Source organism: Bactrocera neohumeralis, chromosome 5, assembly GCF_024586455.1.
Source record: "Bactrocera neohumeralis isolate Rockhampton chromosome 5, APGP_CSIRO_Bneo_wtdbg2-racon-allhic-juicebox.fasta_v2, whole genome shotgun sequence".
NCBI classification, from domain to species: domain Eukaryota; kingdom Metazoa; phylum Arthropoda; class Insecta; order Diptera; family Tephritidae; genus Bactrocera; species Bactrocera neohumeralis.
Window position 1 is genome coordinate 24325218 of NC_065922.1, and position 19728 is coordinate 24344945.

At 34.0% G+C, this 19728-nt stretch overlaps 2 protein-coding genes across 5 annotated transcripts in view; one reads left to right on the plus strand and one right to left on the minus strand.

The window, feature by feature from the left end:
* Positions 1-85: 85 nt before the first annotated feature.
* LOC126760332 (probable isoaspartyl peptidase/L-asparaginase GA20639) lies at positions 86-3406 on the plus strand. 2 transcript variants are annotated; one of them, XM_050475899.1, is made up of 3 exons: positions 86-1033; positions 1914-1958; positions 2268-3406. In XM_050475899.1, the coding sequence occupies exons 1-3, from the start codon at positions 1016-1018 to the stop codon at positions 3315-3317; spliced, it is 1113 nt and encodes a 370-aa protein (XP_050331856.1). In that variant the 5' UTR covers positions 86-1015; the 3' UTR covers positions 3318-3406. The 2 variants fall into 2 exon arrangements, with proteins under 2 accessions (XP_050331856.1, XP_050331857.1); XM_050475900.1 differs by having other exon boundaries at positions 86-1021.
* Positions 3407-6397: 2991 nt separating this feature from the next.
* The window catches only part of LOC126760312 (palmitoyltransferase ZDHHC8), a 118918-nt gene continuing 105587 nt past the window's right edge, over positions 6398-19728 (minus strand). For 2 of the 3 annotated variants that reach the window (XR_007667185.1, XM_050475869.1), the window contains exon 10: positions 13924-14092. Coding sequence is in view for 1 of the 3 variants with exons in the window: in XM_050475866.1 (XP_050331823.1) it covers positions 11474-12441; positions 13854-14092 (1207 nt within the window). In the remaining 2 variants the exon portion in view is untranslated. Of the gene's footprint in view, positions 12442-13853; positions 14093-19728 lie in introns of those variants that run through there. The other variant, XM_050475866.1, reaches the window with a different exon arrangement.

Genomic DNA, 19728 nt, shown 5'->3' on the forward strand with positions numbered 1-19728 from the left:
TGTACTTATTCATCATTATGGTTCATAATTCAACTAATCTGTGTGTCGTTAGAAAGCGTAATCGATACGCTTTCGTATAGGATGCAACTAACCAAGTTTTTTGTAATTCGAAGCGTGCAATTGAAAAGTTGTTTATTGTAAGGCAGTGAAATCTTATTACTTTTAAATAAGCTGTGCACATTGTGTATTTATTGCAAAGTGATAATTGGTTTCACTTTCTGTTGTGAGTGTGGCTGTGGAATACGTAAAGTTATCCAAAAAATTGTATGTAAAAATGTGATTGTGTGTGTAATGAAAGGATTTCCTGTATGGAAGTAGGATTTTCGTCCTGTGCTCAAAATTTGCACAATCTTATTAATACATAACAATACGGCGAACTCGAGCTTTTAGAAAACCCAGTAATCTCGTTCAGTGAGTTTTCTAATGGATCCAATTATGCTCATGAGTTCACCGTTTTGTTATGTATTAATATAGCACAGACAGATACTTAACATTTCGAGGGAAATATGAGTTTTTGACAGCGACGACGTAATTTAAAGCATTCTCAGCCATAAAGGTATTTGATCTTGACCACTATGTAGAGAATGGTTAGTTTCAAGATATAGCAAATGAAGGAGTTCAAAATGATTTGAGAAAACATATTTTTGCAACTATTTTAAGAGTGCCGGTATTTAAGCACATATGTACATGGCAAGTGGTTCTTACTGGGATGTCTAATTTTTCTTTGTAATTGTTGCTTAAGATAACGTAATATGGATAAATGGTGTCAATATATCAAGATTGGATTATCAATTTTTTATAAGAGTTAATTTTTCTCTCTATGCAGTTGTGCTTTGGTATCAAAAAACTATAATCGTATAATAAATTGGCAGCAAGTAAGTTTTATTGCAGCTATTAGTTCAATAATGATAACAATGCAATTTTCAGTCTGTAATGCGCGTAGAATATTTGGAATAAGTTTCAGTTAAACCACGATAGTCAAGTAGTGTGGAATTACTATTTAAAAAGCATTAAAATGCGTGTTAGTACCAGGGTTTGAATATTTTTAAACGAATAGATTTACATATTTTTATAAGTAGAAAGTAACATACTTTCTTTTTAGATACCTCTGTTGAAAATAATAGTGATACAGTAATAAAAATTTCTGATTTTACATAATACTTCTCACTCGGCTTTCGTTCCCATTGAATGTAACGAAACTGTATTTTATTCCCGTATCCAGATTTTTATTTCCGCAGCTATTGGAGAATATTTTATTCCGCTACAACTACCCGTATTCCGTTCAATAAAATACCTAAATAATTTAATATAGGTTAATTAAAATAATGAAAGTTGTGTAATGGCTAATCAAAGTCGTAAAATCGGTTATCATGTGCAAAGTTCTTTAAAGTATTTGATTGGATAAGAAGATAAAGATATGAATGTAAATATGTGAAAGCGTTAATGTTCCAACAATGGTGTCTGTAATTATGGTGTGGTTTTGAAATTTTTTAAGCCTTAAAAAATTCGAAAACCATTTCAATTAACAGAATCTTCGTTCATTCAAATAACACATTTCTCAAAACATGAAATATTAAATCATTTTCTCTGTATTAACATAACATTTTCTGTTTTTTATAAATAAGCAAAACTACAACTTTATTTGAAAAAAACATAGACTTGGCGGAAAATAATTATTTGATAAATTAAATATTAGGGCTGGCATTTACATTTGACAGTTTCTGTTGTAACAAAAAATGAAGTAAACACGACTGTACGAATGAAAATAATTACGACGACTACAACTATTGTGAATGACAGATTAAAATTTTAATTTGGTACAAAAAGAAATTGTATCTAAATATATTTTAAGTTTACTTATATTATATCAGTTGTAAATTATTTTTTACATCTAATTTCTATTTTAACTACAGGCCAAAGTGTTCTTTCATATTCTAATATGGTGCTTTTCAATGGCTGTAAGTATTATATATAAAAAAAATAAAATGTATATCTATTCATTACGTTAATAGGTGTTTGAAATGTTTACGATTTTTTAAATAATTTATTAACTACTAATATTTTATAATTTAGTTTTATTAGGCACAAGGGTATTTCATGTTTCGAAGTGTGCGACCGTTGTGTTTAAATAAATTTTTAGTGTCAATAATATCTAAATTGTAAAAAAATTATTTGTTTTGTAAAATCTTTCATTCAAATTAACTTATTTTGGAAAATTTAATACAATAACCAGTCTAACAATGACTTCACATCTTTGTCATTGCCAGCTAAGCGCGGAGCCCATCGTGCTTGTGCACGGCGGAGCCGGTTCCATTACGGATGCCCAATTGCCTGTTGCATTACATGGAGTCAAAACGGCAGCACGCGTCGGTTTCGAGACACTCAAATGTGGCGGCAGTGTCTTGGATGCCGTGCAGCAGGCGGTACGCTCAATGGAAATCAATCCACAATTCAATGCCGGCTATGGTTCAGTGCTCACTTGGGAGGGCAAAGTAGAAATGGATGCAGCCATCATGAACGGTGAGGATTTGAATGCGGGTTGTGTTTCCGTAGTACGCGACATTTATCATCCCGTCGATTTGGCGCGTCGTGTTATGGAGAAAACGCGACACATGTTCCTTTCGGGCGAAGGTGCTATGCTTTTCGCAGAGGAAGAGAATTTCGAAATTCTACCCGAAGGCGCTTTGGTCACGAATAAATCACAGAAAGCACTTGAAGACTATAAGAACAGTTTGAACGCTACGACAAAGAAATTGTGCAATACCGATTTGAATATTGGATGCCCTTGTGATGTACAAGGTGTCCTGTCCTATTCTGTTCTCAAGAATTTCCTCAAAGAATACGGTTCACAAGGAACGGTCGGTGCTGTTGCTATTGATGAATTGGGCAACTTGGCTGCTGCTACTTCCACGGGTGGCATAACAGGCAAAATGCCTGGACGTGTTGGTGATTCACCATTACTAGGTGCTGGCACTTATGCCGATAACGAAGTGGCCGCCATATCGGCTACAGGTCATGGTGAGACAATTATGCGTTACAATGTCGCCTCGCGCATTTTGGCTCACATTAAATATGAAAATATGACGGCAGAAGAAGCGTCAGCTAAAGTTCTGAAGGACATGACGCAACGTTTTGAGCAGGGAGCCGGCATAATAAGTATCGACAAGGCCGGCAATGTGGGCATCAACTTTACAACGGCACGCATGACTTGGGCCTATCAACGCGGTGAAGAGCTACATTACGGTGCTGATCCGAACGAAGATAAGGTCGACATAGTAGGAGAACCTCGGCTAAGCGCTATGGATTTGTGCGTTTAAGACCTATTGCTGCTGGAGTAATATAAGTTGTCTGGTATTATTGTTATAAGCAAAATTTAAAGCAATATTCAAAATTTTTCTGTATATAAGTACATGCAATGTTTTCATTTTCTCTTAAGGATAATTGTTGTGCCTTCTGTAATTCATATGTATTTTGTATGCCATACATATGACAGCATCGTTGGGTGATGCTTTTACTTGCATGTGGCATACTTTCGGGCGCATTGTTTCGTAGTGTACCAATATGTAGTACAGTACGACTAAAAAATGTGCCATTTTGTGGCTGCCTGCTGCGCTTTATGGGCGCCTGGTGTAATTGGGGAAAAAATGAGTTTTGCTCTGCCGCACAATTTCGCTGCCGCTGCTCGCAGTCGCTGTCACTGCTCGTTTTAGCTGCTAGCGCATATGTCTTGCATGTAAAGTGAAGGAAGGTCGTTTTTAACACGTTTTAAGCGAAATTTAATGAAAAATTTAATAAATTTGTAAAGAATTAAAATAAAAATCGATAATAGTTAATTTATTTAATATTTATTTATGGAAATAAAATATGGTGGACATTGATTTTTAAAAGAACATCAGAAACACCATGTTTTGCGCATATTAAGGAGTTTTACGGGTTTATACAATATAAAAGAACTATATTTCTGATTGTTTTGCTCATAATACTTACAGCATCGTTTAAAATCGTAACAAAATTAATAAATACACGCTTGTTTTACAATGTGTTTTGAATCAATTTCACTTGTTTTATTATTTTCATTATTTATACACACTATTTTTCAATTATAATTACTTATTACATGCTTGCATACAAATTATCAGCCACACGTACAAATACATAAATTATCTACACCTATATTGTATATACATACTTAAATGTACATATGTATGTATTTATAATGCAGTCATATTAATTACATATTAAGAGTACATACATAATTTAAATTCCAGTTTTTAACTGCATATATGTTCTATATACATACATACGTGTACGCATAGTTTATGTTTTAGTCTCCACCCATGATTTATTATTTATGAATAATTATTATGAAATCAATGCCAAGAGATGATATTGTGTTTACAATTTAGCTGTGATCAAGCAAAGTGAAATATGTTTGAATATATACTATTTATATATAAATTTGTATGTATGTATATATACAACGCAGTTCTTGTCCATTATCAAAATTTTTCAAAATTCATACAGCCGTTTTGTCAATTCTTCGATTCGATGCAAAATTTAGTTAGTACATTGTTAATTGAAAATATTTTGCCATGCAATTTCACTCTCTATTTGCTTTGTTAGTTACTTTTACTGTAAAACCTATTTTTTTGTTTCATTGTTTTTATTTGCTAATTTTGCATTCTGTAACCAATAAATAAAAATTTTATTTGTTTTCATTATTTACAGTTAATTTGGCATTTTCATTTATTAACTTTCATATTACTATTTCTGTTGTGTTCACACAATTATTTTGATAAATTTTTTATTTTCTAATTTATTATGATTTTTTGCTTTATTTCTTAGTTTTATTTTACATTTTATTAATTTTTCATAATTTTTTAATATTTTCATATTATTTGTTATTATTTATAATTAAATTTATTTTTTGTTTCACATTATTTTTTATTTGTTAATTTAGCACTTTACAACCAATAAAAAATTAAGAACAATTTTAGTTGTTTTAATTATTTTATAGTTATATTGGCATATTAAATTATTTTATTTACATTTTATTATTTCTGCGTTTATTTTATTATTACAATTTATTAATTTTTAATCATCGTTTTTTATATTTTCGTATTATTTGATATTATTTATAATAATAAATTATTATTTTTTATATATTCATTTATAAAACATTATGTATGTTTACGTTTTTTTTTATTTTTTCTACATTATAAATTTTGCTTTTTTTTAATATTTTGTATATAGTTGTGATTTTTTGCATTATTTTTTATTATTTTATCAAAGTTAATTTTTTAAATTTATTTTATATTATTTATTTAAATTTGTAATAATTATTTTCCAATTTTTATTTTTATTATTTTTGCGTTTTTATACATTTTGTTTAATGTTTTTTTAACTATTGTGACTTTTGCGTTATTTTTTTTATTTATATTTTAATAATTTTTTATTTTTTAAAATTATTTTTATATAATTTGCTTTTTATTTATTTTAATTTATATTATTATGCATAATGTTTATTATTATTATATACATATATTTTAACTTTCCATTATTATGTTTATCTGTTATTTTACAAATTTTGTTTATTTTTATATTATTTGTTATTATTTATTTTATATAATAACGCAAAAACCACAATAATTAAAGAAAATATAATAAAATATTATTTCATTATTATTTATTAAAATATATTATATTTTGAAAAAAAAATATTTCTGAAAAAAAATTATTTAAAAAAAAATTTAAAAAAATATTTTTTCAAATTTGTATATTTTGAAATTTAAAATTTTTATTAAAAAATATATGTATTTTTTGCTATCTAATTTTTTAGTTGTTCTGTTTTTACGTTATTTTTTACTCTGTTTTATAGTTTATTATTTCATTACTATTAAAAAAAGGAAAAAATATTATATTTTGAAAAAAAAAAATAGTTATTTCTGAAAAAAATTAATTTTGAAAAAAATTATTTTTAGAAAAAAAAATTTAAAAAAATATATTTTTTGAAATTTGAAGAAAAAAGAAAATTTGGCTATTTACATTTTTTAAGTATTGTGTTTTTTACATTATTTTTTTACTTTGTTTCATAGTTTATTTTTTTATTTTATTTGTTGTTATTTATTTCAAATTATATTAAATTATGTTTGTTTATTAGTTACTTTTGATTTTTAATATTATTTTTTTGCTAAATTGTAATATAATTTTATTTTATATTTTTATTTATTTCATACTCATAATAACTAAGAAAAAATTTTCCAAGCAAAATAATAAAAAATATTTAAAAATTAATTTAATGTTTCGAATTTGGCTTCGATTAACTTCGGCTGGAAAAAATAGAAGCAAGAATAAATTTCTAATTACACACATTTTTAAAAATTCATTACACTTTAAAAAAAAAAAGGTCATCATACAAATCATGTCAATATACACATCATATTAATATCAATTTCTTTTGCCATCCTCAAAAATGCCTGGACAAGTTATTGCTACTGCCTGTTCAACATGCCTGCCGCACTCAGCACACACACTCATTGGCGCTGGCCAAATGCAAAATGCAATGATGTTTGTACATTTCTTTTGAATTTTCACTTCAAAATTGTTGCTGCATTTATTCTCCATTAAATTTTTTTCGCTCGCATTTATGCATATGGGCGTACACTATTTATACATACAAGAATATAATTCCTTAAAAGCTATAATCCATATACATGTTTCTTTTTTTATATTCTTAATATAGTATGCTTAGCTATGTTTTAGTAATTCTTTTAATTACACTAATTAATTATCAACTAAATTTGTTAATATATAATATTTGTTTTCGACAACTTTACCTTTAAGGTTCTTACAGTACTTCTCTCCATTTTCTAATGTTTAATTGTTAGCTTTAGCTTTAGCTTATTATTTAAATGCCACTAGTTAGTTGAGAAGAATTGCTAATAGTAAGAATATGTTTTTTACAGATTTCTTGCTTTTATTGCGCTTTGCTTCTTTTTGTTTTTCTCTTCTTTGCTTACACACTTATGTTACGTACCGAAATTTATAATATAATAGTTAAAGATGGCGTGTGTGTTTAGTTGAGTTTGGATTGTGATTACTTTTTAGTAGTTTTTCGTTTTTTTTTTAATTTAATTAAATTTTTTTCGAACAGCATAACACATATACACAATTTAGATACATATATCAGTTCTTAGCACATTCGCATGAGTTCCTTTCGATTTACTCCAAATTAGAGTAATTTTAAAATTCATTCATTTTTAATATTGCATAATAAATTGAGTAAATTTTTGGGTTTTTGGAAAAGGAGTTTACACAAAAATGTAGGAATAAAAAGATTTTGCGTAGATATTGGGCTTGTAATTAAGCGAGCAGAACGCGAGATTTGTCAAAACAAGCTGTGGTGGTTGGACTTTAAGCCCCGGGAAACTTTAAATTTTGAAAAAAATAAAATTTTAGAATTTTATGTTAAAATGATCTCAGCAACTTACATTGTTCTAGTTTTAACAATAATGCTTTTTAGAATTCTGCTGCAAACTCGCAATATTTTTTTCTTGCTGGCAACGCGCAACATATATTTTTTCTGCTGCCAACTCGCAATCAATTTATCTAACAGCATTTTACGCCGCGCAATTCATTTTGGCCAAAAGTTTCATTTTAATTAAAAATATAAATATTTAAATTTTTAGTTAAAAAGCGACTGCTCACAAAACATGCTAAAATGTTTGCAAATTTCTTTTATAGCCACACAATCCAGTCGCAACTATAACGCTTATGGACAGCGGGGCAAATTAAGCAAGTTTTAATTGAAAAAAAAAAACTGAAAATTGTTTGCTTTTAATTATACATATTTATGTACAAAGAAAGTATGTAATCCCCATTTGCTTCATTAATTTAAACATCAATATGATGTAACTAAGGTGAATGCAAACTTTTCTAAAATTTACTCAAAATTCTCGTGGCGCCGCGCTGGTTTTTTACATTTCCCAGTTTTTAATATTTATATTTTTTTGTTTTATTTTTTATGCGCACTTGCTCGTTCTCAAATATGTACTTATTAGGGCTTCTCAACCGTACTACTGTCGCTATTGTGGACTGTATACTAAATGGCCGGCAAATAACTATTTGGAAGGTAATAAGACCATGGCAAAATGGCGTTTACCCTCACTGGGATGGACTAAGGGAGTTTTTGTTTTCATTACAGCTAATGTTGTGGTTGTCAATATACGTATGCTAAGAAAACAACATACGGTAATTTACAATTAATAATAAAAAAAAAATTGATAAATTACACTTTGCAACAAAACACAAGTTTTTACCAAACAGTGTTCACTATGAGATTATGATTATTTGATGTGGTGATTACATGAGTGTGTGCTGTTATAATACTTTTTATGAGAAATTGCTGTATTTTAGGTATTGACAGCGCAGAGCATGTTTCAGAATTTTAGAATTTAATATTTAAATTTTTTTTTTTAAATTTTTTAATTAATTTTATTTTTTTAAATTTTTAATAATTTTTTTTTTATTTGAGACTTTGAGTATGCATTTAAAAACCATATTGCTTGAAACTTTTTAAAACATACAAATTTATATCAGAATTCAAAAATCAATATGAATTGTACCCTCGAAACGACAGTCGCGTTTATGTAATCGGAACGGAGCCGCATTTTTTATGCGGCCAAGCATTGTCAACTCAGTCGCATTCCACCTAATTACTCAGTGATGTTTTCTATCGCTACAACAACGACAACATGTATCTAGCATGTATCATCAACTAAATTTACTGTGATTTTCATTAATGTGCTGAAAAATTGTTTTAGAAAAATAAAAACTTTTATCAAACCTGCTGACTTCTAAAAAAAATGAATTAAAATTATTTTTAAGCCTTCAGACTTCTAAAAACCTAATATTCAGCAAATTTTAGAACTACCATTAACAATTTTTCACAACAGCAAAAAAGTTTAACAAATATTCAACTGTTATTTTACACAATATCTGTAGACATGCAACTAGCTAAAACTTTTGTGGCGGGTTTCTTTTAGAAAAATAAATTTTACCCGATATTTTTAGACTTTTTAAAATCTTGTTTATGATTTTTTATATTTCTATACTCAGCTTGCTTTAAAATGAGACCAAATTCATAAAATTTCTTTGAACGTAAGAAGTTTTGAATAAATTCTAAATCAAAAATCAATCGAAAACCTAGCACTCGTTTTGAGCTTGCAGTTTAAGAGGTTATATCCACTTGAGATTTTCCAAAATTCGTTTTTTTGAAGCTGTTCCGGCATATCTTCTTCGTTTTTATTTAATAATAATTTTTAACTAGTCCTAAATTCATCTTTAACAATAACTAATTTTTTTGGTTCTTGGATTTTAGATAATTTTTTCCAGAAAAGTCTTGTTTACCGCCAACCTTTTTTTGACGGTACTTCTGCAGATCAACTACGAGAACAAGAGCATCCAAAAGTTTTAAAAATGAATCAGCGAGTATTAAAATACGTGAAATTCTGAATTTGTTTTATCTACATATTAACAAAAAAACTCTTAAAAAAATCAAAAAAAAAAAAACATTTTTGAAAAGCGCGTTTTTTCTGACTTGCATGTGGATATAAACCCTAAATAGAATCGTTAACGGTAATATTTAAAAATTTTTCGAATTTTTGTATTAAATAAGCTCAAGCTCAATTTAAAAATAAGTTTTGTCGGCATGAAATTTGATAAAACATACTCTCAGTCAGACTCAGACTCAGTTGCTCTGCATACATTTCTACAGCCTTTTTGAATTTTCATAACGTATTACATATATTTAACCTTACTTCATAAGATATAATAAGTAATAACAACGTTATTGACTTGGCCACAGCCGCACTTTTCAGCGGCCACCACATCAAAGCAGTATAATCTCATGCGCACAGCTGTTTGGCATTGCTTTTGTTGTTGTCGCAGTAACAACAACATTACAATAGTTTCTGCACTTTGTAATTACAACAATTAATTAAATCATATTTAATGTTATGGTTATGTGTGGTTTTCAATAAATATTTTTAAAAGCGGTTTAACAATTCATACATATTTAAAACTTTGACAATTAAACATTGAGAGAGAATTTATTTCACAAATTCCTTTTCAACGGCTGAACTTATAAATGTGACGTGTGTAAATAAACATTAACGCGTGTACATACGCGCATATTTTTAGATTTTTACAACTATTATCATAAAGTATATGTATGTATGTGCATTAGGGTGTCCTTTATTTCGCAAGTTGAGTTTCATCTTTTGCCAAAGCCACCTAAAGTTTTAGTTTTAGTTCTCAAAAGATGAATCCAACAAAAGCAAACTCTTTATTTTCAATTTAAATCGTCTTCAAATCTTTTTTCTCATCTCATACAGTTTTTATGTGCAAAGCGAATAAACCTACAACTTTAATAATGATAGGTATTCTGATAAACCCTACAAAATTCTCTCTCTCTACTCTTTTTACTCTCTCTCTACTACTCTGATATGCTCTACAAAAAAGGTTTTAATAATATTTTCCTAAAATATTCCTTTAAAGGTTATACACAGTTAAAATTTTATATCAAAAGTACTGCATTCATATAGTACACCATGGCGTATGAGCAACATAGAAAGCATAGAACTTAAATCAGTATGAATGCTCAGTACATTTGATGCATAACTTTAACTGCCTATAACTTTTAAACGAGTGATTTTATGAAAAAAATCATTAAGAACTTTTTTGTAGAGTGGACAATTTTGTATTAGAATATCACTTTTTCAAAGTTGAAGATTTAGTTGCTTAATGCAAAATATGAAAAACTCGCTTGCTGTATACAAGAGAAAAAAAGTAGCCGCGCTTTAAACTGAAAATAAAGAGCTTGTTTACATGCGAACCCTTTTTTGAAGTAAAACTGAAACGTCAGGGATCGTTTGCAAAAAAAACAACTTGTGAAATAACGGCCACCCTAAGGTATATATCATAGGTAGTAATCATAGGAGGTGTATCTTAGGTTGTATACATATTTACATTTGGCGGTACGGAACTGTGTTTGCGTATAGTTGCGTTTGGTAGCAGTGTATATATATGTGTGTATGTGTGTGTGTGTTTATGTGTAGAGAAATATAATATAATACATATGTATAAATGACTCGGTATTAAAATCGGTTCGGGTTTTGGTAAAACGAAAAACGTAAAGAAAACAACTATAATGTGCTATATTATTACTAAATATTAGCTTGCTGGCTGGCAATATAGCCTAGACAGGGTCGCGTCCATCCTAACGGTCATTCTAAAAGAATGTGGAGAACTTGCGCCTGTTGGGCGTATTCGCCGCCATAACTGGCACTGATGCGTACGCCGATGGTTCGGCGGCGCTGGCCACAACGCTTGCGCCCTTTTTGCGCGCATACGCCGCAGCCGTTGCCGAGATGGTCACCGAGGCGGGTGGCACGACAACCGGCACAACCACGGGTTATACGGAAATCTCGTAATTCATATCGTAGACGCTCGCGCGCTCCGGTGTCGGTGTCGTGGTGCGTGCGCCGCCTACCAAATGCTGTACACCCGGTCCACCGACGGCAGAGGCTGGCATATTGCCAACGCCGCGACCCTGTTGCTGCTGCTGCTGCTGCTCGAGCGTTTGCATTTCCATCGAGTCGGTCATTTCGAGTGCGCGCACAAATGACATGGGGCGCGTGGGTGTTTGTTTCCGCTTCACTTGCGGCGATGGCTGTGTTTGAAGTTGTGTGACGATGCCGGCGCCACCGCCTACACCGACGCCCACACCAGGCCCGCTGGGATTGGGTGGAAAGACGGCCACGCCGCCGCGCAATTGCGGCTGATAACCGCCGACGGTCGAGTTCGTTAGCGCCTGTGATGTGTGCACGTAGTTATTTGGCTGTGAGGCGACGGGATTGCCGACACCGTAACGCATCATATAGGTTGGTGCGTTGGTCGAGGACGATGTGGCTGGCATGGTTGTGGGGCTGGTTGGATTAGAGCGATATTGTTGTTGCTGCTGTTGTTGCGTAGCTGGCATATATTCGCCTGGCTGATGCATGCGCGAATGCGTCATGATCAATGGATGCGACTGCCCGCTGCCGCCGACTGTGATGTACTGTGCGTGATGTATGCTATTGCCCATTGTGCCGCCAGCACTGCTGCCGATGCTCATGGAAGAGGGTGGCATGCCACCACCGCCGCCGCTAGCGCTGCCGCTACTGCTACTGAAACCGGGCGATGTGTCCTTCCACATGTACACGCCGCGCTGTGGACTTCCGGCCAATTCGCGTATATTGTCCACGGTGTTGTTGGAGCGCGCATATGAAAGCTCGTTCGCGCCCTGGCGTACCAGTTCACCTTCGGAGAGGAAACGGCGTTGTGGGCTACCGCCGTAGGTCTGCGATGCCAACACCTGTTGTTGGTGATGTGTTAGCGGAACTGCCAATACGATATAATGGAGAAGAAGAGAAAACACAATATGTCAGTTATAAGTAAAAAATATGCAATAAATACCACTAAAAAGCTACTTGTGAATTTTCGGGAAAAAGGAGTGAGAAGAAAGGCATTCAAAAATATCGAAATGTACATTTCTGTTTCAACAAAATGATGAAGTTAGAAAACTTACGAGCTTCCAAATCGGGGCCCATAAGTGTGTGTTCCAGAATTGTAGAAAAATGAAGAGAGCGAAATATCGGTCGGTGATTCGATTTATCGAAATCAAAGAGCATCGAATGTTGTTTACGGTGATGCTTCTTCTTGGAGGGCGAAAGATCAGAATTGGTTTAACGAAATGTCCACACTAAAACCTAAAAGCCCTAACAATCGAAACAGTGGACTCATCCGACTTTGCAAAGGGGTCGGCCGGGTAATGATACTCGATTTTGGCGTTGCCAGAGTATACATATTCTACTTCAAATACCTGGATCAGTGTAAAATGATTGCAGGACGCTTCTCAGCCAAACGCGACGCCAAATATGATGATGATGTTGTTTTTGTAATGGTTAACTAGTTCCTTCCTTGGGTGGTAAGGCTCCGATTGGTTGTCATCGAAGTCATCTAGGTCCAGAAAACGTGCTGTTTCGACGGGTCGGGCCATAGGTGGAGTGGTGTGTTGGACCATAGGAGATGAGTGTGGTTTGCTGGGCATACAAGGAGGTGGTTAAAGTCATGCGGGACTCATTGCGCGCTGGGTATATATTTGGTATGTCTGCGTCGATTCTAGATAAGTTGGAGTTTAACCTACTACAGTATATATGATGAAGTCGCGCAAGGGTCAGCAGGCTGACTCAGCCTAGACTCAAACCATTTCGGCCTACTGTTCTATTTCGTCGACGTAATCAAGGAATGACCTCTTGATGTTCCGAAATGTCTGCGTTTTATAAACAATTTATTATATCCAAAAATAGGCTTTTATTAACCGTTTTTGGATTCAAGGAGGATCTATAGGCAGCAATCCACCTTTCTTGAAAAGCTTCATTAATGGAATTTTACAATTTCTAAGATCTAAGAACATGGCTTTTGAGGTGGAAAATAGTTATCGATAAAATATTTTTTATTTATATAAAATGTTTGAGGCAACCAAATTCCCTCACTCCTTTTTCGCGTCGAACGAAAAACCAACGAATTCTACAAAGGTAAACACGCCATACATACGGTTCAACAGTGTCTTAAGGACTTGTTAACTATCTATTTATAATGTCTTGTATCTTCACTTCGTCTTTTCGGATTTTTGGTTGATTTCGATTTCGATTTGGATGTTTTAGTCTTAAAGGCACTGGCCAAGGCTAGCAATTTCTTACGCTTCTTCTTACCATCGTGCAATGATCGCTTGCGACCACTTTGTTTCTCACCTTGTTGTTGCTGCTGCTGTTGCTGTTGTTGATGCTGTTGCATCATGGCACGTTGTTGTTGTTGCAACAGCATTTGCTGTTGCTGTTGAATCGTTGGCGGTTGTGGATGCTGCGGCGGTAAGCCGGTCGTATACTCGTAATAGGTCTGCGACGGCTGCTGTTGTTGTTGCTGCTGCTGCTGTGTATTTAGACCAATGAAGTCGGGTCGTCTTGGTTGGGTGGGCGTGCCAGGATTGGATCTTTGCAGCAAAGAAGGCAGTCGAAGTGAAGTAAAAAGAGAATTCGTTTATTATTTTTTTCGTTTCGTGTAAATTTGCGACGAACATACATCGTTCATATAGCGATGATTTACAACAACAAGCATTAAAATTCACGGCAATTCAGGTTATGTATTTAACAACAGTTAATTAGTTGAGAAAATCATAAATATTAATGCATGTACATATGTATTTGTACGAGTATGTTTGTATGTATATGGTGAAGTTTGAGTAGAATTTGAGAAAAATAAATGTAAGAAGTAAGTTTTCGTTACGCAAAATGCACAACAAGCTCAGACAATTGCGATGGTTTAAAGTAATACATGACATATGGAGGTTTTGAGACACGCACATAACGGTTAAACACACATATAGAGAATAGAGAAGTTGCTACAATCAATACAGTAACTGTAAATGTGCTGAAATTATTGTTGTATGTACTAAGTTAGCGCCATGAAATCGCAGTAAATAACGGTATTTAATAAATTACTCATTTTATTAGTCATTCATCAGTCTAATTACAGCCACGATGCACATTGCTCGATTGTCGACAAAAATATTTTTACATTGCAAAGATTACACTACACTTGTTAGCAAACTAAATTTATGATAATGAGCACTTCGGTTACGACGGCAAAATACATACATATCTTTAAAAGACGAACATGTACGAAGCAATTTTAAAGAATTTGTAGTTAATTTGCTGTGAGGAATGAATTCAACACACGCTATAAGAACACACAGAAATTCTGTACAACTAACGGTTGTTTGAAATATCTAAAACTAAACGAGTTAGACATTGGGTTCTAATGAAACAAGAAGAAACGTTAATTGCGGTTGCCCTGAAGCCAAAATATTCGTCACAAATTCCCTTCAACAATTTTTTCGAAGTTTTTACCTTGTCTTGGTCAATAATACGTGACAAACTTCGTGAACATATCTTGTCAAATAAAAAAGCTTTCCATATAAGAACTTGATTTTGATTGGTCGGCTTGTATGGCAACCGGCCGGCCAAACTGTCAACAAGGAATACTATTTGAGTACTATGCGTCGTTTGCCCAAAGCTATTCGTAAAAATAGGCCGGAATTATCTGCCGACAACTATAAAAGCTAAATTGGAACACTGCCACGCCCACCAAATTATATAAGAAAATATAAAAAAATGATAAAAAAAATATTAGAAATTATTGGACGAAGTATGACAAGCCTTGCAAACTTGACCAAATGACGATATAACCTCAAACATGTGTCATTTTGTTTGTTTACGGCGTCATTAGGAAGAAGTCGACCTTTTGTGTGCGTTGCGATTTGTTTTCAGTTTCGGCTCATTTTTGTCGTGCCATTCCGATGATTGTTGACTTGTTTGCATGTCGTACTCGAAAACCCATGTCTCGTCACCAGTCCCTTAGGTACGTAATATAAAAGTTAAGATCGTTCATGATCTCACAAAATCCATCAGCCATTCGAAGGCGCCTTAAAATACGTAGAACTCTCCACTTGTTTGGGTTACTGCTATAAATGTTTTAAGATCAGATATGTATATGGGTATGAACCTCCCTAAACGCCATACCAAACTTTATTATCCTCAGAATCAGACTTTCTTGAAAAAGATTTAGCTACAACGGTTACCAGCTTTATTTAAACCGATAATGAAACTAGGTCCCATCGACCAAAAAGTTAAGTTTTATGCTTTAAAAAAAGTTTCCGCTTTTTAAAGAAATAAAATTATTTTTTTATTTAAAGCATGTTTGTAAAAAATCGGATCATATTCGAAAAGTTTGAAAAGAAGTAATGGAGAAATCCTATTAAATGGTATACATTGTAATATGGTGGTGTGATGTTCTTGCTCTTCTTCTTCTCTGCAATTTCATTTAGGGATTCAATAGCTTTTGTATGAAAACAATTATGCTGTTAGGCGCCTGCGTGAGTAGGCAACGTAAGGTGCTGTGCAACACTGAACTCAGACCGTAAAGCAGCGAACAGGTGGCCACCAAGGGCAGCAGCAACAGTTTGGTACGTAAGCCGTAACGGGACGTATCATCGAAATTGCACAACTCCCATATGCTAACGTTCGGCGCAAGAAACATATAGCGCAGATGCAACACCTGGCCCATAAACCAGGCGCAGTACGCTTGAGAGTACTGCAGTATCTTCGATAGCGCTATGGTGAATAGCAACCCCACAAGCATGATGAAATTGATTTCAGACTCTTGTGGCCAGTTGCTCTTCGAAGTTACACGCCTAAAACGTGTTTCGCTTGTTGTACCTTTCAACGGCGTGCTGGCGATCGTATCCAGCAGCATAGTAGAGCTTTTCTTCGACAACAGCGCTGATTCCGTTGATATGCCTTCGTAGTAAGATTCGTCGTTAAAGGAGCGCGAGGAGTTTTTCGAGATAGAATCAGTGCGTGACGATGTCTTGTAATGTACGCCCGCATTGCGTTCTGAATTTAGTATATCTGTGTCGTTGCTATCGCTTTCGTCTGGTGAAATCTTTGGCGTGTGATTCGAATGCAACGAAATGCGTTTCGATATATTCTTCCAATGTTTACTGGTGCCATTTGGTAAAGCAGGCGGCATGGGGGTTAAGGTGTCCGAGCTCTTCGAATTGTTCATGACACTGCCATTTCGAGTGATTGTTTCGGCGTTGCCATTTTTATAAAAGCCACTGCCATTTTTACTCATAAAACTATTCATTATATCGTTGAGATCCGCTTGTGCTTTGCGATTATCACGATTATCGGCCAGATTACACGTTTTTAGTCGATCGCTGTAGCCTGGCGCATAACCGTTATGCGCTTCGCTGGTTTGCTGTTTTCTTTCGTTGAGATGCAGTTTGGCGCCGCCAAATTTCATTTGTAAATTTAGACTTTCCGAAGTATAAGAAGGTTTATGTTGCGTTTGCATGCCAATTTCTTCACAAGTTTTGAGCGTTCGTTCGTCGTAGTCGTCAGCGTTGGTGTTATGTCGGTAGGGCTCACTTAGACGCTGCATAATACGCAGATATGCAAGCTAGATATTTACTTGAATCTATCGACTTGTGTTAGAAACTTTTCGTTAATTTTTTCATTTATATCAAAATTTATGAAATATATACAAAAGGGAAGTGCGTTGAAGTAAAAAAATATATATATAATCAACAGCAAAGCAAAGTGGAAGTTTACAGACAAAAAGCGACATACTAAAGTTGAAAATATTTAGACACTTGCTTCTTCAGAAATGAATTCATTAATAGCCATAAATGTTATGGTAATATTCACGGAAAAGTGGTAAGTCTTCATACTTCTCACCAATCTTTACAGTAGATTCTCGAAAATGAGTGTTTCTTAACCCTATAAAAATTGTAGGGGAGAAAGGATAACAGTTTCCTAATACTATCATCGATGCCAGAGGAAGATTTCAATATCCTCCATACATGAAAATAATTTTTTGTTGTGTCGGAAATTGTTCCCGAAGGGTTCCAGAAGCGATTAGTGGTTATTCGTTAAGCTGAAGCAATTAAATCCAACAGATCATACCGCTCAGTGAGTTCATACACGTTTCAACGGATCCGTTGGATTTTCCAGTGAGCCAAAGTAAGCCGTGATAAGCTAATTCAACAATAGCTACCAAAATATTTTGGTACCGAGGTAATAAGTTCGTATCGTTTCTTTGAGAGGACACCACCAAAATTGAACCCTTATGTTTTGTGGTTAGATCTAACTTTCAAGCATGAATGTTTTAAAATGTGGAAAGACGCAGAAGTATGTTGTCAGACTTATGGCATCTGTATTTGGAGAAGTGCATTTAATCTCGTTCCCATTGCCAAAAAACGAGATCAGTAAATTTCCAAAAGCCTTTCTTTTTAACAGCAAAATCATTTGCCATAGATAGGAAAAGACATTAATCTCTAGATTCCAGGTCCGAACTATAAGGATGCTTATGATGGTAGGTTCCAAGCTTCTGGAGCTTGTGGCGAGTTATAACCGATGTGCTGGCCTGGTCCTGATGGAAAACACAACTAAGAAAGGAGTTGATAAAAGCTGATCGCTGCTGGGCGATTGATTCCTTCAGACAGTCAAATTGTTGACAGTATATGTCCGAATTAAGAGTTTTGCTGTAGAAGACCAGCTCATAGTTGATAATTCGCAGATAAATTATCTATAGTGTAAACCGACCGACCGAGCTACATATTACTACATCTGTTGGAACATTAATAGGACCCAACCAAGTTTTAAACCGACTCCGAACAACTGATGCACTTCATATGAAGCTATTATTAATGTCTGGTTAGGTATCGAAGATAACCGGTCTAAAGTTTCGAATTTCGTCTTCACCGAGAGCTTTGCAGCTACGATCCACATACTCAACGCACATAACCATAGCGGCTGCATTTAAAGAGAATACGCTTGAAGAATACCCAAACTACCACCTTCTATTAAATTTTTATAAATAACGGGTGATCAAGTAGAGACATTTTTTTCAACAGCCTTTTTTTGACAGATCAGGCGAGAGTCGTGTCAAGCTGTCATATGATATTTTTTTGTTTAGTATTGTTTGACATTTCATCATGGAAAGACTTACGCCTGAATAACGTTTACAAATCGTTCAACTTTATTGCGAAAATTCGCTTTCTGTAGAGAATGTGTTTCGCGCGCTTCGTTCAACTTATGGTCAACACAATCGGCCTACTGAGCGTCATACTATTCGCAACACCATTACCCATCTTGAGACCCAGCATTCATTGTTGGATAATATTCGATTAAATAGACTAAGTATAGCAGCCGTAGCTGAGAGTGTATACGAAGACCGTGGAGAGTCGATTCGACGCCGTTCGCAGCAACTCGGAATGACGTATAGAACGAGTTGGCGCACTTTACGTCGAGATCTTAAATTGAAAGCGTAAGCACTACAGCTTGTACAAGAACTGAAAATGTTCGACCTTCAGACATGGCTTCGCTATACGGCCTCTTGACAGGTTCTAAGATGATCCGACCCAAATTTTGTTCAGCGATGAGGCCCAGTTCTGGTTCAATGGGTATGGAAACAAGCAAAAGTGCCGCATTTGAGACGAAGAGCAACTTGAAGAGATTCAAGAGCCGCCGTTTCATAAAAAAAAAAACAATAATATTTTAGTGTCAGTCGTCAATGGCGAACGTTAACGCGCCATGATAACTTACTATTTGACGCCTGAAATTAAACGTTGTGAGAGAACACTTCGGTGAGCAGATACATAATTTTACGTTTTGGGCTGATCGATTGGATATGTAAAGTCAAAGTCAGATAATCCCGCTTCGAATCAGGTCTTGGAGCAAAACAATACGCGTTCATTCTCCAGTTGCCAGTCGAATTGCTCAAACGAGTCATCGAAAATTGGACTCAACGGGTGGACCATCTGAGAAGAAGCCGCGGCCAACATTTGAAAAAGATAATCTTCAAAAAAAAAAATGCCAAAGAATGTTCTTTCGAATGATAATAAAAATTCCCTATTAAATTTGAAGTTTCTGCGTTTTTTCTTTAAAAAAGTAGGAACTTTGAAAACCTCCGTTTCTGATTGCTCTGCCAAAATACAAAACACGTTAGAAAATACACTAAAAACGATTATAAACCACAATTTAAATTCATATAACACTTATTAAG

Coding starts and splice junctions, on each gene's coding strand:
- LOC126760332 (XM_050475899.1), top strand. Junction 1,959..2,267: donor TATGGTGCTTTTCAATGGCT/GTAAGTATTATA, acceptor TGTCATTGCCAG/CTAAGCGCGGAGCCCATCGT.